Source organism: Panthera uncia (genome assembly GCF_023721935.1).
Source record: "Panthera uncia isolate 11264 chromosome B3 unlocalized genomic scaffold, Puncia_PCG_1.0 HiC_scaffold_1, whole genome shotgun sequence".
Taxonomy (NCBI): Eukaryota; Metazoa; Chordata; class Mammalia; order Carnivora; family Felidae; genus Panthera; species Panthera uncia.
In genome coordinates this window covers 42,007,460-42,026,565 of record NW_026057582.1, presented here as the reverse complement: position 1 = coordinate 42,026,565, position 19,106 = coordinate 42,007,460, and the positions used below count along the sequence as shown (strand labels likewise).

The window sequence follows — 19,106 nt, the reverse complement described above, 5'->3', positions numbered from 1 at the left end:
TTTATTATCACAACCGATAAAACAATAGGAATTCAATAGCTGAAATTGATCCATTCCTTACAAAGGCTTTACTGGAAACATTTACACAGGAGCAGGAGGCTTGGAGGTAACTTCCTAGAATTTCTCCCAAGAACTTACAGCAAACTGCACGAAGTCAATAGTGATAACATTTGAATCACTTGTAAATACCAATGGCTAATATTATATTTTAAAAATCAAATCAGGATTACTATAATCTTACAGACTGCTTCTTTGCTCAAGAAATTAAATTACAAGGGAAAAACGTCATCTCCTGGTCATAGTCTTACACAGCAAGAAACATTTTAATTGTAAATGTGCCTTTTAGAGCCTTTAAATTTCAAAAAGATGATGAGGAGGACGGATCCTGTGTACTTACTAATCTGTAAATAGAGTACCAGGCCAGGAATCAATTCTGAAATGCGGCATCAATTGCACAGGCTTCCACTTAGTTTTAGTTGAATAAAAGCCCTACTAGATACGCAAATAACATCAAACTTGCCAGATTAAAGAGAGGCCCCTCGTACTCTAAATCATGATTGTCAATCATCACTCAGGATTAAGGGATATATTTTAAAAACCTAAAAGCAAGCGCTTCCTTTTAACTTCTGCCTACTGCACATTTTGGATTATCGCCCAGAAATAGTATTACTTGAAACAAGACTGCCTCCCTCCTACCATCTATGAGAAGTGCATTGTTACCATCTGCTGTTGTCTATTTGGAATAAACCTCAGCAAGGCATGCAGCTTAATGTGCAGAGCCCTTCAGCAGCCTGTGCTTGTGTTTAGAATGCAGCTTCACATTTAAATGGAGCTGATTTTCAGTGTAGTCAGTACTTTCCCAACACTCCTATCCTCCCCACCAGAAGGAAGCAAATTAGGCCAAGAACTAAGACTACCACAACATATTTACATTGTAAAGTGGAAACTTTAAACCCTGCGGTGACCAGTGAAGCTTTACTTGTAAACTCTCCAGGTTTATTCAGGTGAATAATTTTCCCATTTTGTATTTTCTCATTAGCATCACCTGCTCCAGACATTCATATTGCTTTCACTGTTAGAAAATATTCTTTTAAAAGGCATGTGTGCTTAATGAATAACCACACCAAAGATGTAATCATCAAAGGTCTTAGATCTATCTGTCTATCTATCTATCTATATCTATATCTATATCTATATATACATATAATAGGGAAGATTTAAAACGAATTGTAATAGGTCTAAAAAAACCAACAGATTCCGAGAATGTGTATGAAACAGAAGTGCAAATAATCTCTCTAAAAGAAATACACAAGACACTAATAGCAGTTTTCTTCAATTAGGGGTGGGGAAAGGCTGATAGAGGGGGAAAGACATTTATTTGTCTATATTTTTTGTGCTTTTTATTTTTAATATGTCACTGTATTAAAAATTTTTTATTAATAGGTTATTTAAAATGGTGAGAAGACAAAATATATGTACAGTTTCTTTAAATGTAAAACGAAGTCACATTCCAGGCCTAATCTTACCAAAAAAATAACCTTTTAATAAGATTATTAAAACAAAGTGTTAATTTATGAAAAGTTCAGCGCTCTATTAAATTGCCAACAAAACACTGAATTACAACCCAACAGGTTGCTTCATTGAATTCATTCATGTACTCCTGGCAAAGACATTCCAAATGTGAACTTAATTAATATTCCTTCTCCTGGTTTCCATAGTTTCTTTTTAAACATGAGTACCAGCAGAAACTGGCAGTAACTTTACCCATATTCTCAATAATAACCCCCTCTGGCTGTCAATATGTATGAAAAGGAAAAATTTTTTTTCATACCCACAAGAGCCTCCATTTTCATGCCTTTTGTTTAAAAATAGGCTGGTAACAGTTCTTTCTCCCTCTTTCTTATTTTGTGTATGCAGTTTGACGTACACAACTCTTACCCTGCCTGCGATTCACACAATGCTCAGCTGAAAAATGAATGTTGAGAGTGGTGTTACCATTCTGGATCCAGACAACAGCCTCCCATCCTGCCTTCCCATGGCTGCAAATTGCGGTGGCCTGTGAAACTGGGGCCTGACAGTTAAGTGTCCTGATAGAAACCGCTATCATGGCTTGACATTTATCTGGGTGCAGAAGAGGCTTTTGTTTCTATTCTCACTCCTGAATGAAGACTGCCTTGGCCACTGTAAACAAAGAAATATGAATTGGTAAGAAATTATACCTATACGAGTAGATGGCATATGTCCATTGAAGTGGTTCATTTGGACACAACTGATTCACTATACTCCACAATTTCTTAATGGCTAGGTATTCCCGTATAGCCCAAAGCAGAAAGAAGCATTCTCAGACCCGTCTTAGACCTCCTCCTCTCTGTGCCTCATCTTCTCTTGGATCCATGCTTGTCCTGGCTGGGCTGATTGCCTTCTGAGAATCCCAGTGTCTCCAGGAGTATGCTGCTGGGCTGGAGCAGTCTATGAGTACCTCTGTGTCCACTTAATTTTAGTCTAGAATATCTACTTCTTTCTGCCCTGATGCTATTTTTCAGATTTTGCTCTCATTTTACATCTGGCCGTTCCATCTCTGTGTATTTGCATGTTCTATACTGCTGGTGAAGATACTTCTGCTGATTCAATACGTCTGTTGTGGTTTACAGTAAGACTTATAGCCTTATTGATCTGGGATGAGCTCCATTTCACCTGGTTGGCACACATCAAGCCTGGACCACACATCACATCAGCCCCTATGGTTCCTGCTTTTGCTGCTCTTTGCATTCAGTCCTCATTGGCCATTGGTGTCAGCGATGCATGTGTAGACCCCACCCAAAAGGCCATGGGGTCATTGACCTCTCTGGCTATTTCTCTTTGGTCTTGCTGACAACCATGGCTATCCCAACAAGTAACCACAGAGCAGTCTGTTCTCATGGCCAATATAGACTTTGTCTTGTCCACTACTACTCTAACTTTCAGACTCACTGATCTCTCTGTTTTCCCCTGAAAGGGATTATTTATCTAACTCCAACAAGTTTGATAATAAACTTGCAAGCAAAGGACAACTAGGAATACAATGTGCCAGGAAACACGTTTCTAGTTGTATGTTTCTCCAAATATTTTCTCTCTTCTCCTATGATTATAAGTAAAAGGACAAAATACAGGAATTTTTAAAAAAGTTTATTTACTTAGGGGTGCCTGGGTGGCTCAGTCGGTTAAGCGGCCAACTTCAGCTCAGGTCATGATCTCGCGGTCTGTGAGTTCGAGCCCAGCATCGGGCTCTGTGCTGACAGCTCAGAGCCTGGAGCCTGCTTCGGATTCTGTGTCTCATTCTCTCTCTGTCCCTTCCCCACTTGTGCTCTGTCTCTCTCTGTCTCTCAAAAATAAATAAATGTAAAAAATTTTTTTTAGAAGTTTATTTACTTATTTAAATAATCTCTATTACCCAACATGGGACTCAAACTTACAGCCCCAAGGTCAAGAGTTACAAGTGGCCCCAACTGAGCCAGCCAGGTGCCCCCAAATGCTGGATTTTAATACAAAAAAAGATGTGCCTTGCATTGAAACTGCTGTTCTCTCAGAAAAGTCCTGCGAATAAATTCCAATACAATTTAAATTAAATAAATTAAAAAGAAATGTGCTGACCTTAAACAGAAAATACCTATGTAATATCACTGAAGGACATAAAACCAGATAGAAAATCATACCATCTTCTTGAATGGAAAGAGCTTAATATTTTAAAAATATCAATTGTCCCTAAATTAATATGCCTATGTACTACACTTTCAAGTAGAACCTCAACAGACAAAAATTGTGCATATCCCCTCTGCTTATACACATAACTCCCTTGTTCCATCAGACTTCACTTAAAGAACGTTAAGTTCAGGGGCACGTGGGTGGCTCATTGGGTTAAGTATCTGACTTCGGCTCAGGTCATGATCTTATGGTTCATGAGTTTGAGCCTCGTGTGGGGCTCTGTGCTGACAGCTCCGGGCCTGGAGCCCGCTTCAGATTCTGTGTCTCCCTCTCTCTCTGCCTCTCCCCTGTTCATGCTCTTTCAAAACTAAATAAACATTAAACACACACACACACAGAAATTCAAATACAAAATTAAGACTTTCAGGATGTCATTAGAACGTCAAACCAAGTTCAGTCCCTTCTGAGCATGGGCCACGTGCAATTGCAGATTGCACTCATATGAAGCTGACTCTGCCATCCTGACGTCCATATTTAAAATGGAAATTCTTCCCTGCCAAGTTTTTTTCTCTATACTGTGATCAATTTTTTCCCCAAAGCACTCATCACCTTCTAATGTATTGTAGAATTTACTTATTTATTATAGTGATTGGCTTCTGCTGCTGGAATGTAAGCTCAGCAATATTTGGGGTTTTGTCCACTGATGTATCCCATGTGCTTAGAACCCTGCATATAGTAGGCGCTCAGTAAATAGTTATTGAGTTGAATGATAAATCCTCAGTGCTAATAGGGTCTCCATCCTAGACTAATAAAACTCTATGAGGTAGTTTGTGATGATTCCTCACTAGAAATGTGCTTTGGTAATTTGTGAACTTTGGGCACCCTTCCACAAAGTCAAAGGAGACACTGGAACCTCTCCACTCACACACTTGTATTGCTGCTTATTTGCAGATTGGTTAATTGGGTAAAAGTATCCTTAAAATGGGCCCAAGTTGTCTTTACTGCCCATCTTTGAATCTGGACAAGGCTCTGGGTGTGGCCTAGCCCAATACTTAGGCAACATTATCAACAATGAATTTTTACCCTCTGGCTTTTTAAAATAAGAAAGGCAAGGCTCCTTCTCTAAACTCTTCATGTTGGTTTAGGTATTTCCAACCTCTGCTCATGCTATGAAGGGCCATATTAATGTTCAATCTGCTGCGTATTGAAGTGTGAAAAATACGGATTTTTTTAAGGGTAAGAACAAGTTTTAAAAGTAACGTCAATCAAAATCCATGGCTTTGACTATTAACAGAGTTGAGGTCAGAGCAGAATTGCTGGGAATTTTCACTTTTCCAATGTTTTGGTTCATTGGTTTTGTAAATGATCTAGCTTTTGGGGGTTGCTGGATAGTTTGGATTCCTGGTAGAAGGTAAATCCAATATAATCCGAGATGTACCCTTTGTTTGGGGAAAATTATCTAGGATAAACTCTTCACCAGTTGATCTTGAAGAAACCTCTGAAGTCATCAGAAATCTAAATCTGGACGTTATAATCTGAGGGACTGTTTTTCTAAGAAATGTGACATCGTAGAATTAACAGTATGGGCACCAATGTCTCACTATGTTTCATTCCTGCTCTACCTTCCCCTACCTGGGTAAATTTGCACTGGGTTTGCCTTGACCCTTTCATCTACAAAATTATGACAACAGTATCTATTCATGGAGTTTTTGTGTAGATTGAATGCAAACTCATTAAAATAACATTTGGTACAAAGTAATGATCCATGAGTGTTAGCTATCATTAGTTCTGTTTAGCAACTGAACGTGGTTGGTGTTGGCTGTGCTGGGCTCCTGAAACATTGGAGAAATACTTCCCTATATGTAGATTTAGAAAGAGGGTTCTCAGTGCTCCTGTGTGGCTATTTAAAATGAACTAACTTGGGCTTTGAGAAATCCACTCTACTGTAACTGACCTTCTACTCCCTCTCTCAATCATTTTAAAGCAGAAAAATGAAGGGGCCTTGGAATTAGCAGTGTGGGAGTGGGACAGAAAGAGCCTCTTTGGGTCTGGATTTGGAGCATGAAAGTTCTTGGAGAGTTTCTTGATGGGCGTTAAATTGGCCTCAACATCTGGGAGCCTGATAGAAACTCCACAGGGTCCCTGATATTGAATTTGGGGCTCATGAACCTGAGAAAAATCACTGCCGATGGCAAAGTAAATCACTTTTAGAGCTGTTCTTTGGTTATCCCCCAAGCATGCAGTAAAGCTTTACTAACATAACTTTAGGTCTGGGGGGAATGCAAGGTGTTAAACTGGAATTGTTAGAATTTCAATATTTTTAAAAAATTGACCTTTTGTGGACCAAGCCAGTAAAGCAGTGCCCTACACTATACATTTCTGGTTATACTACACTGTATATTTCTGTCATGTTTGGAGTACTTATAGTATATACACATCATTTTAGAAATGAGAAAAGAGAAAAATTATTATATATACCTGTCTTAATCAATCTACAAAGGGATTACTATAGTAGGCCTATCTTTTGAGGTCAGATATAATTCATTATTGAACATGTAAGTGATCCAACCATAGGAAGTCATCTACATACTTCCCAATTTAAACTTTCTAAAGGATTGCCTTCAGTGGGGAGGAAGGGGGACAGGTGTCATTCCATTTAATTCTACCCAATATATCTATACACTAAAATGCTAAATATTTTTGTTTTGTTTTGTTTTGCCTAAAGTAAAAACCAAACTCAACAACTATACAACCATCAAATAATATATTATTCAAATTTCAAAATCATTCTCCTATGTTTCAAAGCCAATGGATTTTTTTCCCTGCCACAACTTCTAGTATATCTGAAAAAATGCAGAAGATTGAAAACTTTAAATTTTTTATATGACCTTAACCAAGTTCTCCTGGTGCAAGAAGATATTCTTCCGGCATGCTTGGACTCTCCCCCACACCTATTTTGCTAATGTATACAACATTATATATTATTGTGTAAATTAACAATGTTAGCATTCACCAAGATATGTAAGCTAAAAATCTTGTAATCATCTTTGATTCTCTTCCTTGCCCTCCACATCCAATAAGCAACAATAAATAGGTTCTATTAGTTTAATCTTCCAAGTGTTTTCTGAATCCATCGCATCCTCTTCATTCCTATGCTACGCTGTTCAGGCTTTCCCCATCCAGACTAATGCAGCAGCCTTGCTTCTGCTCTCTTCTCCCCTCTGAACCACTGCATGCATTCCTGTCATCCTTTTAGAGCTGTTCATGTCATTCACCTAATCATTAATGGTCGATTTTGTCATCTTCCTGATACAGCTAGACAATCAGCATAACATTTAAGATTCTTAATAAGCTAACCCTGACCCAAGTATTCCAACTTTACCTGCCTTTTGACAGACCACACACCCTGAGCTCTACTCATGTAAGTCTTCCCATTCAGTGAATATACCAGTGACTCCCGTGCTAAACCCTTGCAAGTATGAGTCACTTTTACCTGGAATGCCCCTTCCCCTGCCCCATTTCCTAAAATGTTCCTTGCCTTTTAAAGTTCAATTGAAATGTTAACTTTCTTTTGCGAAACCTTTTTAGAGGAAATAAAGTGGTTAAGGCATTGGCTCTGGGAGCTTGTGGGTACAGTTTGAATTCTGACTCTATTACTTTTTAGATATATAACCTTGGTCAAGTTATTGAACTTCTCAGTTCCCTTTGTAAAACAGGAATAATAACACTCTTGCAGTGTGAGAATTAACTGAAATAACAAATGTACTTATTAGCAAGCTGCTTGACTTAGTATGTATTTAATAAATGGTCATTTTAGTAGCTTTAATGACCTGCCTCACCCCCTACCGGCCCACAAACTTAATCACCAGCTCCTCTGAGCTCTTGCAGCACCTGGTCCCATGCTACTATTACAGTACTTATTACAGATGTAATAAGTATGATTGGTTGCATACGTTCTCACACTAGGCCAGATTCTTGAGGGCAGGATCTTTTTAATTCCCTTTAACTTCTAATGCAGTACCTGGCAAAAAACAGAATTTCAAAATTCATCCGATGAAGAATGAAGTGATCCCCCAACGGATTAGAAACCCCTTTAAAAGGCTTATAAAAATGGTGAGAGTGAAAAATGATCACAAATATTTCTCCCCACTTCACAACATTTGTAACAAGGTCACAGAATTAATAAGCAACAAAGCCAAGATGCATATCTGCTATTTGTCTGATCAAGAGCCTTAGCTCTTTATCACAATGGTATATGGTCATTGCGTGCTGGTAGCATTAGGGGAGGATTTGGCTCTTATACATTCATTCTCAGTTGGGCTCAGAGGTGACTTCTTGAGCTAATCTACTTCTGACATCACTATAAGCTCTTAATAGAATGCCTGCATCTTCCTATATTTAGAATTATAGAATTTTAGTAATCACAGACACCTAACAAGGAAACTGAGAGTTGACTAATTTGTTCATGTAGACTCCCATTTCACATTAAGTTTATTATAACATCTATTAAATTCATCCCAGATATCGGTTCTTTTCTCACATAAAGTCTATCTTACTTAAATGTACTTTTATTTTGGCCTGTGAGAGGACAATTGTATGATCATTTTCCCTCTGAATTTTACTAGTAAAAATACCCTATTGGTATTCAGTCATCAATGGTCAAATTTGCATTCGCAGTTTCTCTGATGTACTGTAATTAGCAACTACTCATAGTAGCAAAAGATACAGAAAAACATATGCATATGCATGCACTTCAAATTTAATTCCTTCAAAATGTTAAGTGCCATGTTTTGGAATAAACACTTTAACCTTTCTCGATTTGGCTTTACTAATTTGCTTACAGTAAAAGAAAACACACCAAAATATAATTGTTTCTGAGTGATGAAATTATGAGTAATTTTTATTTAGAATCTTTCCATGCTTTCTGTAGTAACCATTTTTCATTCCCCTTTATACTAAAGCCAAAACTCTGGTAACTGAATGGGGTAAGGAAGGCTTCCTCCTGACTAGGAGAAACCCAATATGGGGTGCTGGAGCTCAAGTGGAGAAGGGTGTCAACATAGGAGAGTGTATGTGTATGTAAATTTAAAAAACTTAATTATGTGCCTGTATATACACACATAAAGCCCCATAGCACTGTCCCCTGAGAAGCAGCAGTAACGACACCTCAGTCATGATAAGCACAGCTCACGCAAAAATCATGGCTTCTAAATACCAATTCCCACCAAATGGTAGAGAAATAGCTGATTCTAAGGCTGGGGCAAAGGCAGTACAAGAAGAGTTTGGAAAACTTGTGTGGCTAGAAGTAAGAAAGTGCTTTAAAAATGATGGCAACATATCAAAAGGGCATAGGAGCCAATGTGAAAGGGCTCCCAGTGCCCAAACATAGGACAATTTGAGATGCAAAATAAGTAACAGATTATAACCTATTGACTAGACAACCATGGGTGTGCCTGGATGGCTGAGATGGTTGACATCCGACTTCGGCTCAGGTCGTGATCTTGCAGTTCAGGAGTTTGAGCTCCGCATAGGGCTCACTGCTGTCAGCCTGTCAGCATAGAGCCTGCTTTGGATCCTCTGTTCCTCCCTCCCTCTCTGCCCCTCCCCTGCTCATGCTCTCTCAAAAGATAAATAAAACATTTAAAAAAGAAAAAAGAAAACCATGAATTCACACTGACATTAATAAAGTGAAGATTTGATTAGGTGCAGGATATATACATAGCTTCAACTATTTTCCCAAAAAATATTTACAAAGAAAAACCCAGTAACCTTACAGTGGAAAAGCATGATAGGTAAGCAAGAGATCAAAATCAAAATGAACATCATCAGAAATGGGGCAAAATGAAATTGTGCACTATCTGACAGAATTGGTTCAGTAATATTCCTGCAAAAGAAATGCAACTAGAATCTAATCACAAGGAAACAGATAAATCCAAATTTAGGGACATTTTACAAAATAATTGGCCTGTAATCTATGGAAGTCGAGGGTAGCAAAAGTCAAGGAAAGACGGAGGAACTGCTCCAGAGCCAAAGAAATGAGAGACTCTGCAACGTTAAGACAACGTGTGACTTTGAACTGGATCTTTATAAAACATCACTGGGACAATTAGTGAAAATTGGGCAGGGTCTGAGGAAGTAATACACCAGTGCTAATTTCCGCTAATTTCCTTATTTTGATGGTTGTATTGTGGTTATATGGAAGAATTCTTTCTTTTTGGAAACGTAAAAGTACTGGAGGGTGATGGGGCACCATGACAGCAGCTTACTCTCAAAGCAGAAACATTTTATTTGTACAGTATTTACAACCTTTCTGTAAGTTTGAGATTGTTTCAAAATTTTTTCTTTAAAAAGCAGAATGCAGAGAACTAATCAATAGATCATTCTTAAAGAGCTGATAAAGTAATTCAATGAGATATAGAACTCCAAAAAACATAATTTTAATTATGATGAACTTTGTCCAATTCCTGTGTCTGCTGTGCACATACAGGTTCTTCAAAACGGTTTTAGTTTTGTCATTAATTGACCCAGAAATTTTTTTCACACGACTTTCAGAATCGTACACACACACACACACACACACACACACTCACTCACTCACTCACTCCTATTAGGGTGGTGATAATGTTCGTAAGTGCTGTTCAGTAGAGAAAAACAATATGAGTTCTATTTTTTTTTTTTAAATCAAACAAAAATGTAGGTATTACTATAAAAATAACTTCTCCCCCTTGTGGCAAAAAATGAAAATACATTTTACTGAAGAATCCTAATATAGAGGCACTTAGTATTACTCCTTCTAAAGTATTTTCACATAAACTCATGTGATCCTCTAAATAGCACACAACATTTGCAAACAATATACTTAGAGGTAGTTTCACAGTTCTCTTAGGTCAGCAGTGTCTAGATTCTGTGTGGATACTATTCTCTATAGCAAAAAGCTGCAGGTTTGATAAAACTGCCACAACAAAATACTACAGTTCAAAGGAACGAAATCTACCCACAGTATAAAGATTAATATGATAGGCAGATAAAAAGGGATGGTTTCACTTAAAGGTACCTGCCTATTTAAGATTACAGGGGCACCAAGAAGGCTTCCTACCTCTCAAAGTTTAATCCAAAAATTTTGAAAATCCACCATTTGAGATTAATTCCTCAGAGGTGGTTCCATCCAATCTGCAGACTTAGAGTATTAATACGAAGATACGCTGGAAGGGATAAGACATTTTCCTTCATTTAAGATTGCTAATAGTTAAAATAAAAGGAAGTCACTCATCTGAGCTATAAATAAATGAAACTTAACTTACTCATTCCAGATTCCTACACCTATTCTTAACCTTCCACACTTCTTCCAATTAAGTCACCAGTCACTGATAATTCTATGTTTTACTGACCTTCCAGTGATTATAAATTTAAGTGGTTTTTCAAAGTAAACTTAATTCCAGTTTCAGACTTTTAAATTAAAAGTGGCTCAGTTGGATACTGTTTCTTCAACATAGTAATATAAATATTAGTATCCTGGCTAAAATGAATTATTGACAATTTTAATACATGTTGCACAGTACATATTAATATAGAAAAATACATGTTATCAGCAGCATAATGTTGACCATGTTCTAATCCATTCCACCTGCTCAAATATTAGTGCAAATAATTATATATTTGTAATGCATCACTGCTGTCTAGCACAAATCTATGCCTTCTGAATAAATGACTTTCCTCTGAGGTTGTTTGCTGTTTGGAGTATGATGTGATATATTCATATTTAAATTGGCTTTGTACGGTGAGGCAGACTGCAACCATCTAAAAACACTCAAAAAATGAATAAGTATGGTTAATTACTTTTCTCTCCCGCCACAAGTGATATTCATCTCAAGAACTGAAGTTTACTGTTATCACCCAAATATTAGTGTTAAAGTATACAGGGCCAAATATTCAAAAATATCAATCTTGTTAAAGCCCAGAGTTATCAGCCTAACTGCTCCAAATCACCAATTAAAATTCTCACACTCTAACATGTCAGGTTTCTCTCTCATATACACTTGAGGAGTTGTTTCCTCCCTAAATTTGGAAAGAGAAAGGACTGACCAGTGGTAAGAATAAAAGTTAAGAGTCTTAACTCTTAAAAGATTAAACATGCATGTTTCCCCCTATATTTTCACTCCAGCATTAGCCATTTAAAAACTACCAAATGCATTAAATAATTAACACAATTGGCAAACGTATGACATTAAAATAGTCTGTGTTTGAAGGTAGAAATACTGATTTGCCCATATTTTCCAAGGTAGAGTTGTGATTTACTCCTATGTTATAAAACACTTGGACTCTTTCTTCTGTAAAAGTTAAGCAGATATAGTACTGTAATTGTGTAAAATACTACTACAGAGAACTTTTTGAAAGATTTCTATTAAGTACAAACTTAATATTAAATTAAAATTTCATGACCACTTATAAAATTTTAAAAACCAAATTTAAAAAGTATGACCACACATTGGGAACATTAAAAAATCCAACAGTAAATGAAATACTGATCCTGTGTATCAACTTCATAGCCTAAACACTACAGTGGGAAACAAACATTGAATGAGAAGGAAATTAGACTAAGGAAAACTAATGAGTCTATCAAAATAAAAGACCTATTTAATGTTACATAGGGAGAATAGTGCACAGAACATCAAGAGTGAGTGAGAAAGATTTAGGTTTCAATCTGAGCCTTTTATTACCTACAGACCTTTAGCAGGTCTACTTAATGTTTTTTGTGGCTTAGATATTTCATCTGTCAAATGGAGATAATACTACCCAACTCTTAAGGCTGTTTTGGAATCAAATGAGATCATGTGTACAAATGATTAGCATAGTGCACTGAATTTGAACCAATAAATGTAGCTAGAATTATCTTTATTATGCATCAATATTTAAAAATTGTTGTTTTACTTTATGTAGAATTATTTACTCTAACAATATAAACTGGTCTTTTCCTCCAAAGCACATAACGTATTTCAGGACCGAGTTTCTCAAGCGGAGAGAAGTACTACCGAATTGAGTATACTGAAATTCACTGGATGAAAGCTTAAAGTGCTTTTGATATCAAATTCTCCAATAGAAATCAGGAGAATTCAGTACACTTCTAGAAAGTACCTCACACTTCTGAGTCAATGAATAGTATGTGGGTAATATGAAACCTACTTTTGTATTGATAAAAAAAAAGTTAAATCCCAGATTTGAGCTTTTTAAGTTAATAACAAATTATGCACAGAGTGAACCTTGCTGACTCTCACATAACAGTTGTTCAAGCATGTTTTAGGCACTAACTTATAAACATGACCACCTTAAAAGGTTTTGTGGCATTTCAGGAACCAAAATCTCTTTATCTGGATACCTGTAAATATTCACCATCTTAGATGAGAAAAAGGCATTTTAAGGAAGCAGTACATTCTCCACTTTGAATCAATCTAATAATAAAATTATTTCACTGTAAGCCAGAAGGCTGATGTTCAGATAGTGAAAATTTAAAGTGAAAGAGGAAAGAAAATCATCTAAATATATCATAAGTTAATGTATTTAGCAGTTCTTTTTTAAAAAAGTTAGGTGCTAGGTACTTGCAACCATGGAGATGCTCAAAATGAGGCTAATACTTGTCTTGAAATAGTCAATGAGTCATCTGTCTAAAGATTCATTCAACTGTTATTTTATAATTCTTCATAAGGACTATTCATCTACTGTGGTCGACTGTCATTTTCAATACCATAACTTAAAGAGGCTAAAACCTGTGTCCTGTATTTTAACATAATATACTTAAGTTTCAGAAAAATAATTTGCAGTGTTTTGGAGCATATTTTCCACTTCAAAACATTACATAGATATTGTCTGTTAGCTCCTGTAGAAATGCAGAAAACTATTAAGGATTCTCTTTAATCAAATGTTGTCTAATGTTACTAATATACAAAGTTCCATTATTGCTACTTAAAATTTTATCATGTGCATTTGAAAAACATCTTACTTATTGATCATCTTTTTTGAGTCATAAATTGTGGGCAAAATTTAATAGTGGTCATAAATATAAAAAATGCTTTAAAAATTGGAATAAAAAGAATGCAAGGAATGCACAGGGCTTTATAGAACAAAATTTTTTAAAGAAAGATAATCAGTTAAATTTCTAATCTTAGAAAAAAAAAAGTATTTTTCTTCTAAAAAAAAAAAAGGAGGTGAGAAGACCTATAAAAAATAAGGAACATCTTAAAAACTTAAATAGCAATAATTTAGAAAATTAAGTATGGATACCCTTAACATGTAAAAAATGGAGTGAAATAAAAAAACAATTGCAGGGAATTTGTTTATTAAGCATTAATGTTAACACTTCTAAATTAAGTATTCACTTATGAGTTTTCTTTGTCACTGCCTTGGTCAATGGACATAATGGAAAATATTGCACAAAATTCAAGCATGGTAATAATAATTAACAAAATATTTAAGCAACATGTTTATGTTTTACATTTAAAAAAATTAATCCAAACAAAATAATTTGAAGCACTTCTCTGATTTGGAAGTCTTAAAATGTTCTCTTGTGTTTTATTTAAGATTTTGTTTTCTCTTTCTCTCTCTCTTGTTTTTTTTTTTTTTTTTTTTTTTTTTTTTAACAAATTGACACTGTACAAAGAGTTCAAATGGCCAGTAAAACTACTGCTTTAAAATTGTTGGCTTTAAGTAACAGAGGTATAATTTGAATTCACATCAGAGCTTTCTAAAATGGCAATAGTACAAGCATATGACTTTCTCTAGTATCCAAAATCTGTTCTGGCTCTCCCCTTGGCTAGGGAATAGAAAACTAGACAGCTTTCTAAAGCTGCCATAATTTTCTAAAATGCTTTGATAAAAGTTGGCATACTTTGTTTCTTTTGCTTACCTTGATAACACTGGGCTAAACAGAAAATTAAGAAAATTCAGTCAATAGTAACTTAAACAGTAGGTAGTGCTGGATCTGGAAGTTTTGGTAAGATTGATGACTATTCAGAAACATAGTCTTAAAAGAAAAGTAGTTTGCCAAAATTAGGCCAAAAAGCCTACATTAAAGGAAAAAAATGCCAAGAATGAGCTGAACATTAAAGTTTATCTGTTCTTAGAAGATTGCGAACAACACAAAGGGAACTGAAATACTACACACAGATAAGAATGAATTCTTGCAGAGCAAGTTTAGAGAGATTGTAGAGTAAATAGCCTTGCTAAATTTCCACTTGACGTTTAAAATTTTATAAGTGATTTATTATGTCACCATATTAAGCCAATTCAGTTAACTCCATTCAAGAATTGCTTCAGAAATGCCTTGAAAAAGATGACAGAAACTATAGATCTGAAAAGCAATCAGTCTTCACAAAGCTTGTCTCCAGACTTAGAATATATAATGCTATCTATCAATTACTGATTCCCCTTAAAATAGATTATCAATGTTCAGCCATCCCATCTTATTCCAGTTTAGTATTAAGAAAGTAATCTTAAAGGGCTGCATTGTTGCTAAACACTGTCAATATTTCTCATATTCACCATTTAGACTATACCTCAACTTTACTTCCCTTATAATATTAAAATAATGAATAAATATGGTCCTTCAGTTAAGGTCCTCCACCTTACCTTAAGTGAAATATAAAATAAGGTAGACTTATTAATTTCTTGCTAGCATTGGCTTAAAATCTGTTTATGAAATAAGAAATAGTAAACTTTAAGTTTTTTTACCCAGAAAGCAGATGTATTCTGATCCACTCCTAATATCTACATAAAACATTTCATCATATTAGTTCAGTTTATAACATTTTTCTTGGAATACTATTGTTGTACCTCAGGGAAAAATCCAATTAACCAACTACAGAAATTATGCTCAGTTGTTAACCTTTTGAAAGAGGCAAAAGTTCTCTAAGAAAACCTAAAATAACAATTGGTTAACAATTACCAAGTGCTGAAAAGGTCTTTAAAAATTGGTAAATAATAAATGCAGTTTTGCTGTATTTTACCATCAATGAAAAATAGGATGGTGAAACTTCCCAATGGAATATGTCAAAGAACATGAACTGGAACAGTGATAACATCTCATTTGTCTTCTGACACCAGCATTTTCCAGGATGAAAAGAGTGACACGTAGTTTCACATAATTTGAAATTTAGAATTTGAAATTTGTTAAGTTCAAGAATGGAATTAAAATTTAACTTAAGGGGAAAAAAGCAAAATATGGCTGGGTAGTGTCCAAATTTCAAATAAAATCTCAAGGGTAAGTATGGCTGCTGTTTTTCCAAACAGTCATTTTTCCATAAAATGTTGGCTGTGTCATAAGAAATCTCCTGTGCTTTCTGTCAACCAAGACCTGCTGAAGTACAACATGTTTCCCTTGTAAATTCAACCTCAGCTGAAATGTCGAGCAAGGCGGGCAGATCTATAGTCAGCACGAAGTTGTACGAAGGAGTGAAGAATGTTTTTGTCCAGATTAGCAAGTTGTTCTCCTGAGCAGACTTGCTTTAAATTATCTGGGGCGACTACCAGAAGATTGCAAAGTGCATGCAGAGTATCAAAAAGCTGTAATACCAGTGGGATCTGAATTAAGGAAAAAAAAAAAAACAGCATTGAAACAAAACGATTTCTAGTTTTACAATTAGTTTTTAATCCTTCTCACTTATTTACTGTTATTCAGGAGTTACTAATGTGGGAGAGGTTCAATATATTAAAAAAATTTTAAAGCTTCAGAAAGTATTAAAACTCAAATATTTCAGACATTACAAAAACGTGGTATAATCTTTTTGAAAAGATATATAGTATGCCAGTTTTCTTCAATAGTTAACAATCATTTATACTTCTGTGGATTAGAATTAGTTATCATTAATTTAGCACTTTTCTTAAATAATTTAAACCTTAAGGAAAACTGATTTCAGAGAGATGTACATGAAGAAAGAACATATTTTCCTGATGTGTGATATATACAGCTTTAGTTATGAAAGTCAACAATGTCATTTGAATTGTGGAACTGAAATATGGCCTTGTCTAAAATAAAGCACAAAGCAAAAATGTGTTAATACTGAAAATATGATTGGAACAACACTTTTCCAGTTAGAAAATGTTAGATCTGTCTCGCTACAATATCAACAAGTTGTAAACTTTTCAGTAATGACAGTAAGTCAGCATGCATTCTTAACGGTCTGACTTATGTTCCTGAGCCTACTTACAAGCTTCAGATTTGTGAATACGTACCTTGAAGTCTTTGGCACACTTCCTATATTCAGCTACATCACAAATTGCTAACATGCCACCCATACAACTGTAGGAATATTGTTGAAGATGCTCATAAATAAGTCGATGAAAACGTACGCCAAGTTCCATCAAAACTGTATCCACATTCTTCCCATCCATGGAATTTTTAATCTTTTCCACTTGCTTTCTCACGTAAGCACAGACTTTAACACAGGCCTGTAAAATTTTTTCTACACTTATTACATAGAAATGGATATCAACTTAGATGAGGAGAAAATACATATAGTGTCTCACTGATTTCTAAGTATAAAAGAAAATAACTTAGAGCACAGTAAGATGCACCAATGAAAATGTTAATGAAATTATTAAGCAAAGCAGATATTCTTACTAGTATATTGAATCATTTTACTCACATTAGTATATTGAATCAAAACATTGTTTTCATCTTCTGGCTTAAAATCTGTTTTCTTTTGTTCTGCAGCCAAGATATGCTTCATCTGTCCAATCATACAATTTAACGTCCTAGAGAATTGAGAACACCATATATTGATCCCTTTATTTAAAAATTTTTAAAAAATGTTTATTTTTGAGAGAGAGAGAGAAAGAGACAGTGTGAGCTGGAGAGGGGCAGAGAGAGAGGGAGACACAGAATCTGAAGCAGGCTCCGGGCTCTGAGCTGTCAGCACAGAGCTTGACGTGGGACTCAAACTCAAGAACTGTGAGCTCATGACCTGAGCCGAAGTCAGACACTTAACCAACTGAGCCATCCAGGAAGCCCCTTGATCCCTTTATTTTATATTCACTTTATATTATTTATACTAAATTGAAATTATTTAATTTCATAGCTCTGTAAAATTATTTACTGTTGGTAGACTTCAGATTTTAGAAAAAATAAATTCTAGGTCTTGCTATCAATGAACTCTGGTTTTATTTAGATTCCTGCTCTTGCCCAATACTTTATTTAAGGTAATATTAAAGATCTTAGAAATCTGTCACTAATTTATTTCCTTAACAATTATATACAGAGAATGGTTAGCAAGAGGGGAAGATAGAGGGTTTAAGACGAATGGCCAACATTTGGAAGAAGACGTGAGAAGCATATGAGTTTATACTCTAAGGACAAGCAGTAGGCTGAACAAGCGGTACTAAAGACCCAGTTGAGAAAGGAGAGCATGGGTTTGTAGTGGTACCAATAACATTTGAGTTATGTGATATTCTCCAACAGCAATCAGTCACCCAGTTATGGTAATAAAAGAGACTGCACTGATCCAAAACTTAGGATCTGTAAGATAGTTATAGTTAATGGAAATATATTTTAGGGGAATTAGAAGGGACTAATTCAAGAGCTGGGTCAAGCAACCTAAGCATAAAAATAAAGTAAAGCTAGGAAAAGGGTAATTGGCAAACGATTAATAAATTAAGGGCTAGAGCTCCTGCTGAGGTCAGAAAGCAGGTTGTGGAGTTGGAAGAACAAGAGGTTACGAGCAATGAGTGGGATATTCAAGTTTGAGGTTTTTGTTACCAATGATAACAAGGTCTAGCAGGATATGAGAGTAGGTAGCTAAAGTGAAGATGATCAAGAAAATGAATGGGTCAGACACAAGGAAGTGGAAATAACCTACACTAAGGTTAAAGAAAAACTGTGAGCCTGTTGCCCAAATTCTCAATAAATACAGGGGACTAACATAAATGACTGAGAGACAACAGCAATAAGAAAAGATGATGTGAGCTTCAAAGGCAAAGAGGTTCTGACCTAATACCCACAGGTGGACACTGGTCTGAAAATACCAGAAGGGATCAGGTGGATGCTCTGCTTCCCTCTTTTACCCATTATCCATGGAAAATGGGTTAAAAAAAATTAGAAGTTCACATTCATGAGACCACTACAGATCACTGTGCTTTCAATTGGTCAACTAGTACAAAGACTTTGAGACCAAAGCTTAAAAAATTTTTTAAATATTTATTTATTTTTGAGAGACAGAGCACAAGTGGGGAGGGGCAGAGAGAGAAGGAGACAGAATCCAAAGCAGGCTCCAGGCTCTGAGTTTGTCAGCCAGAGCCCGATGCAGGGCCCGAACTCACAAACCGTGAGATCATACCTGAGCTGAAGTCAGACGCTCAACTGACTAAGCCACCCAGGCGCCCAAGACTAAAGCTTATATAGAAAGATATTAAGAAGATGCCTAACAAATACATCTTTCCTG

General features: G+C 35.6%; 1 protein-coding gene across 1 annotated transcript in view; it reads right to left on the bottom strand.

Annotated features, from left to right (window-relative positions):
* Positions 1-12,180: 12,180 nt before the first annotated feature.
* EXOC5 (exocyst complex component 5) overlaps positions 12,181-19,106 on the bottom strand; it is a 59,206-nt gene continuing 52,280 nt past the window's right edge. Inside the window, exons 16-18 of the mRNA XM_049611546.1 lie at positions 17,316-17,424; positions 16,903-17,118; positions 12,181-16,251 (exon numbers count right to left, since the gene is read on the bottom strand). Coding sequence (XP_049467503.1) covers positions 16,063-16,251; positions 16,903-17,118; positions 17,316-17,424 — 514 coding nt within the window. The 3' untranslated portion in view covers positions 12,181-16,062. The remainder of the gene's footprint in view (positions 16,252-16,902; positions 17,119-17,315; positions 17,425-19,106) is intronic.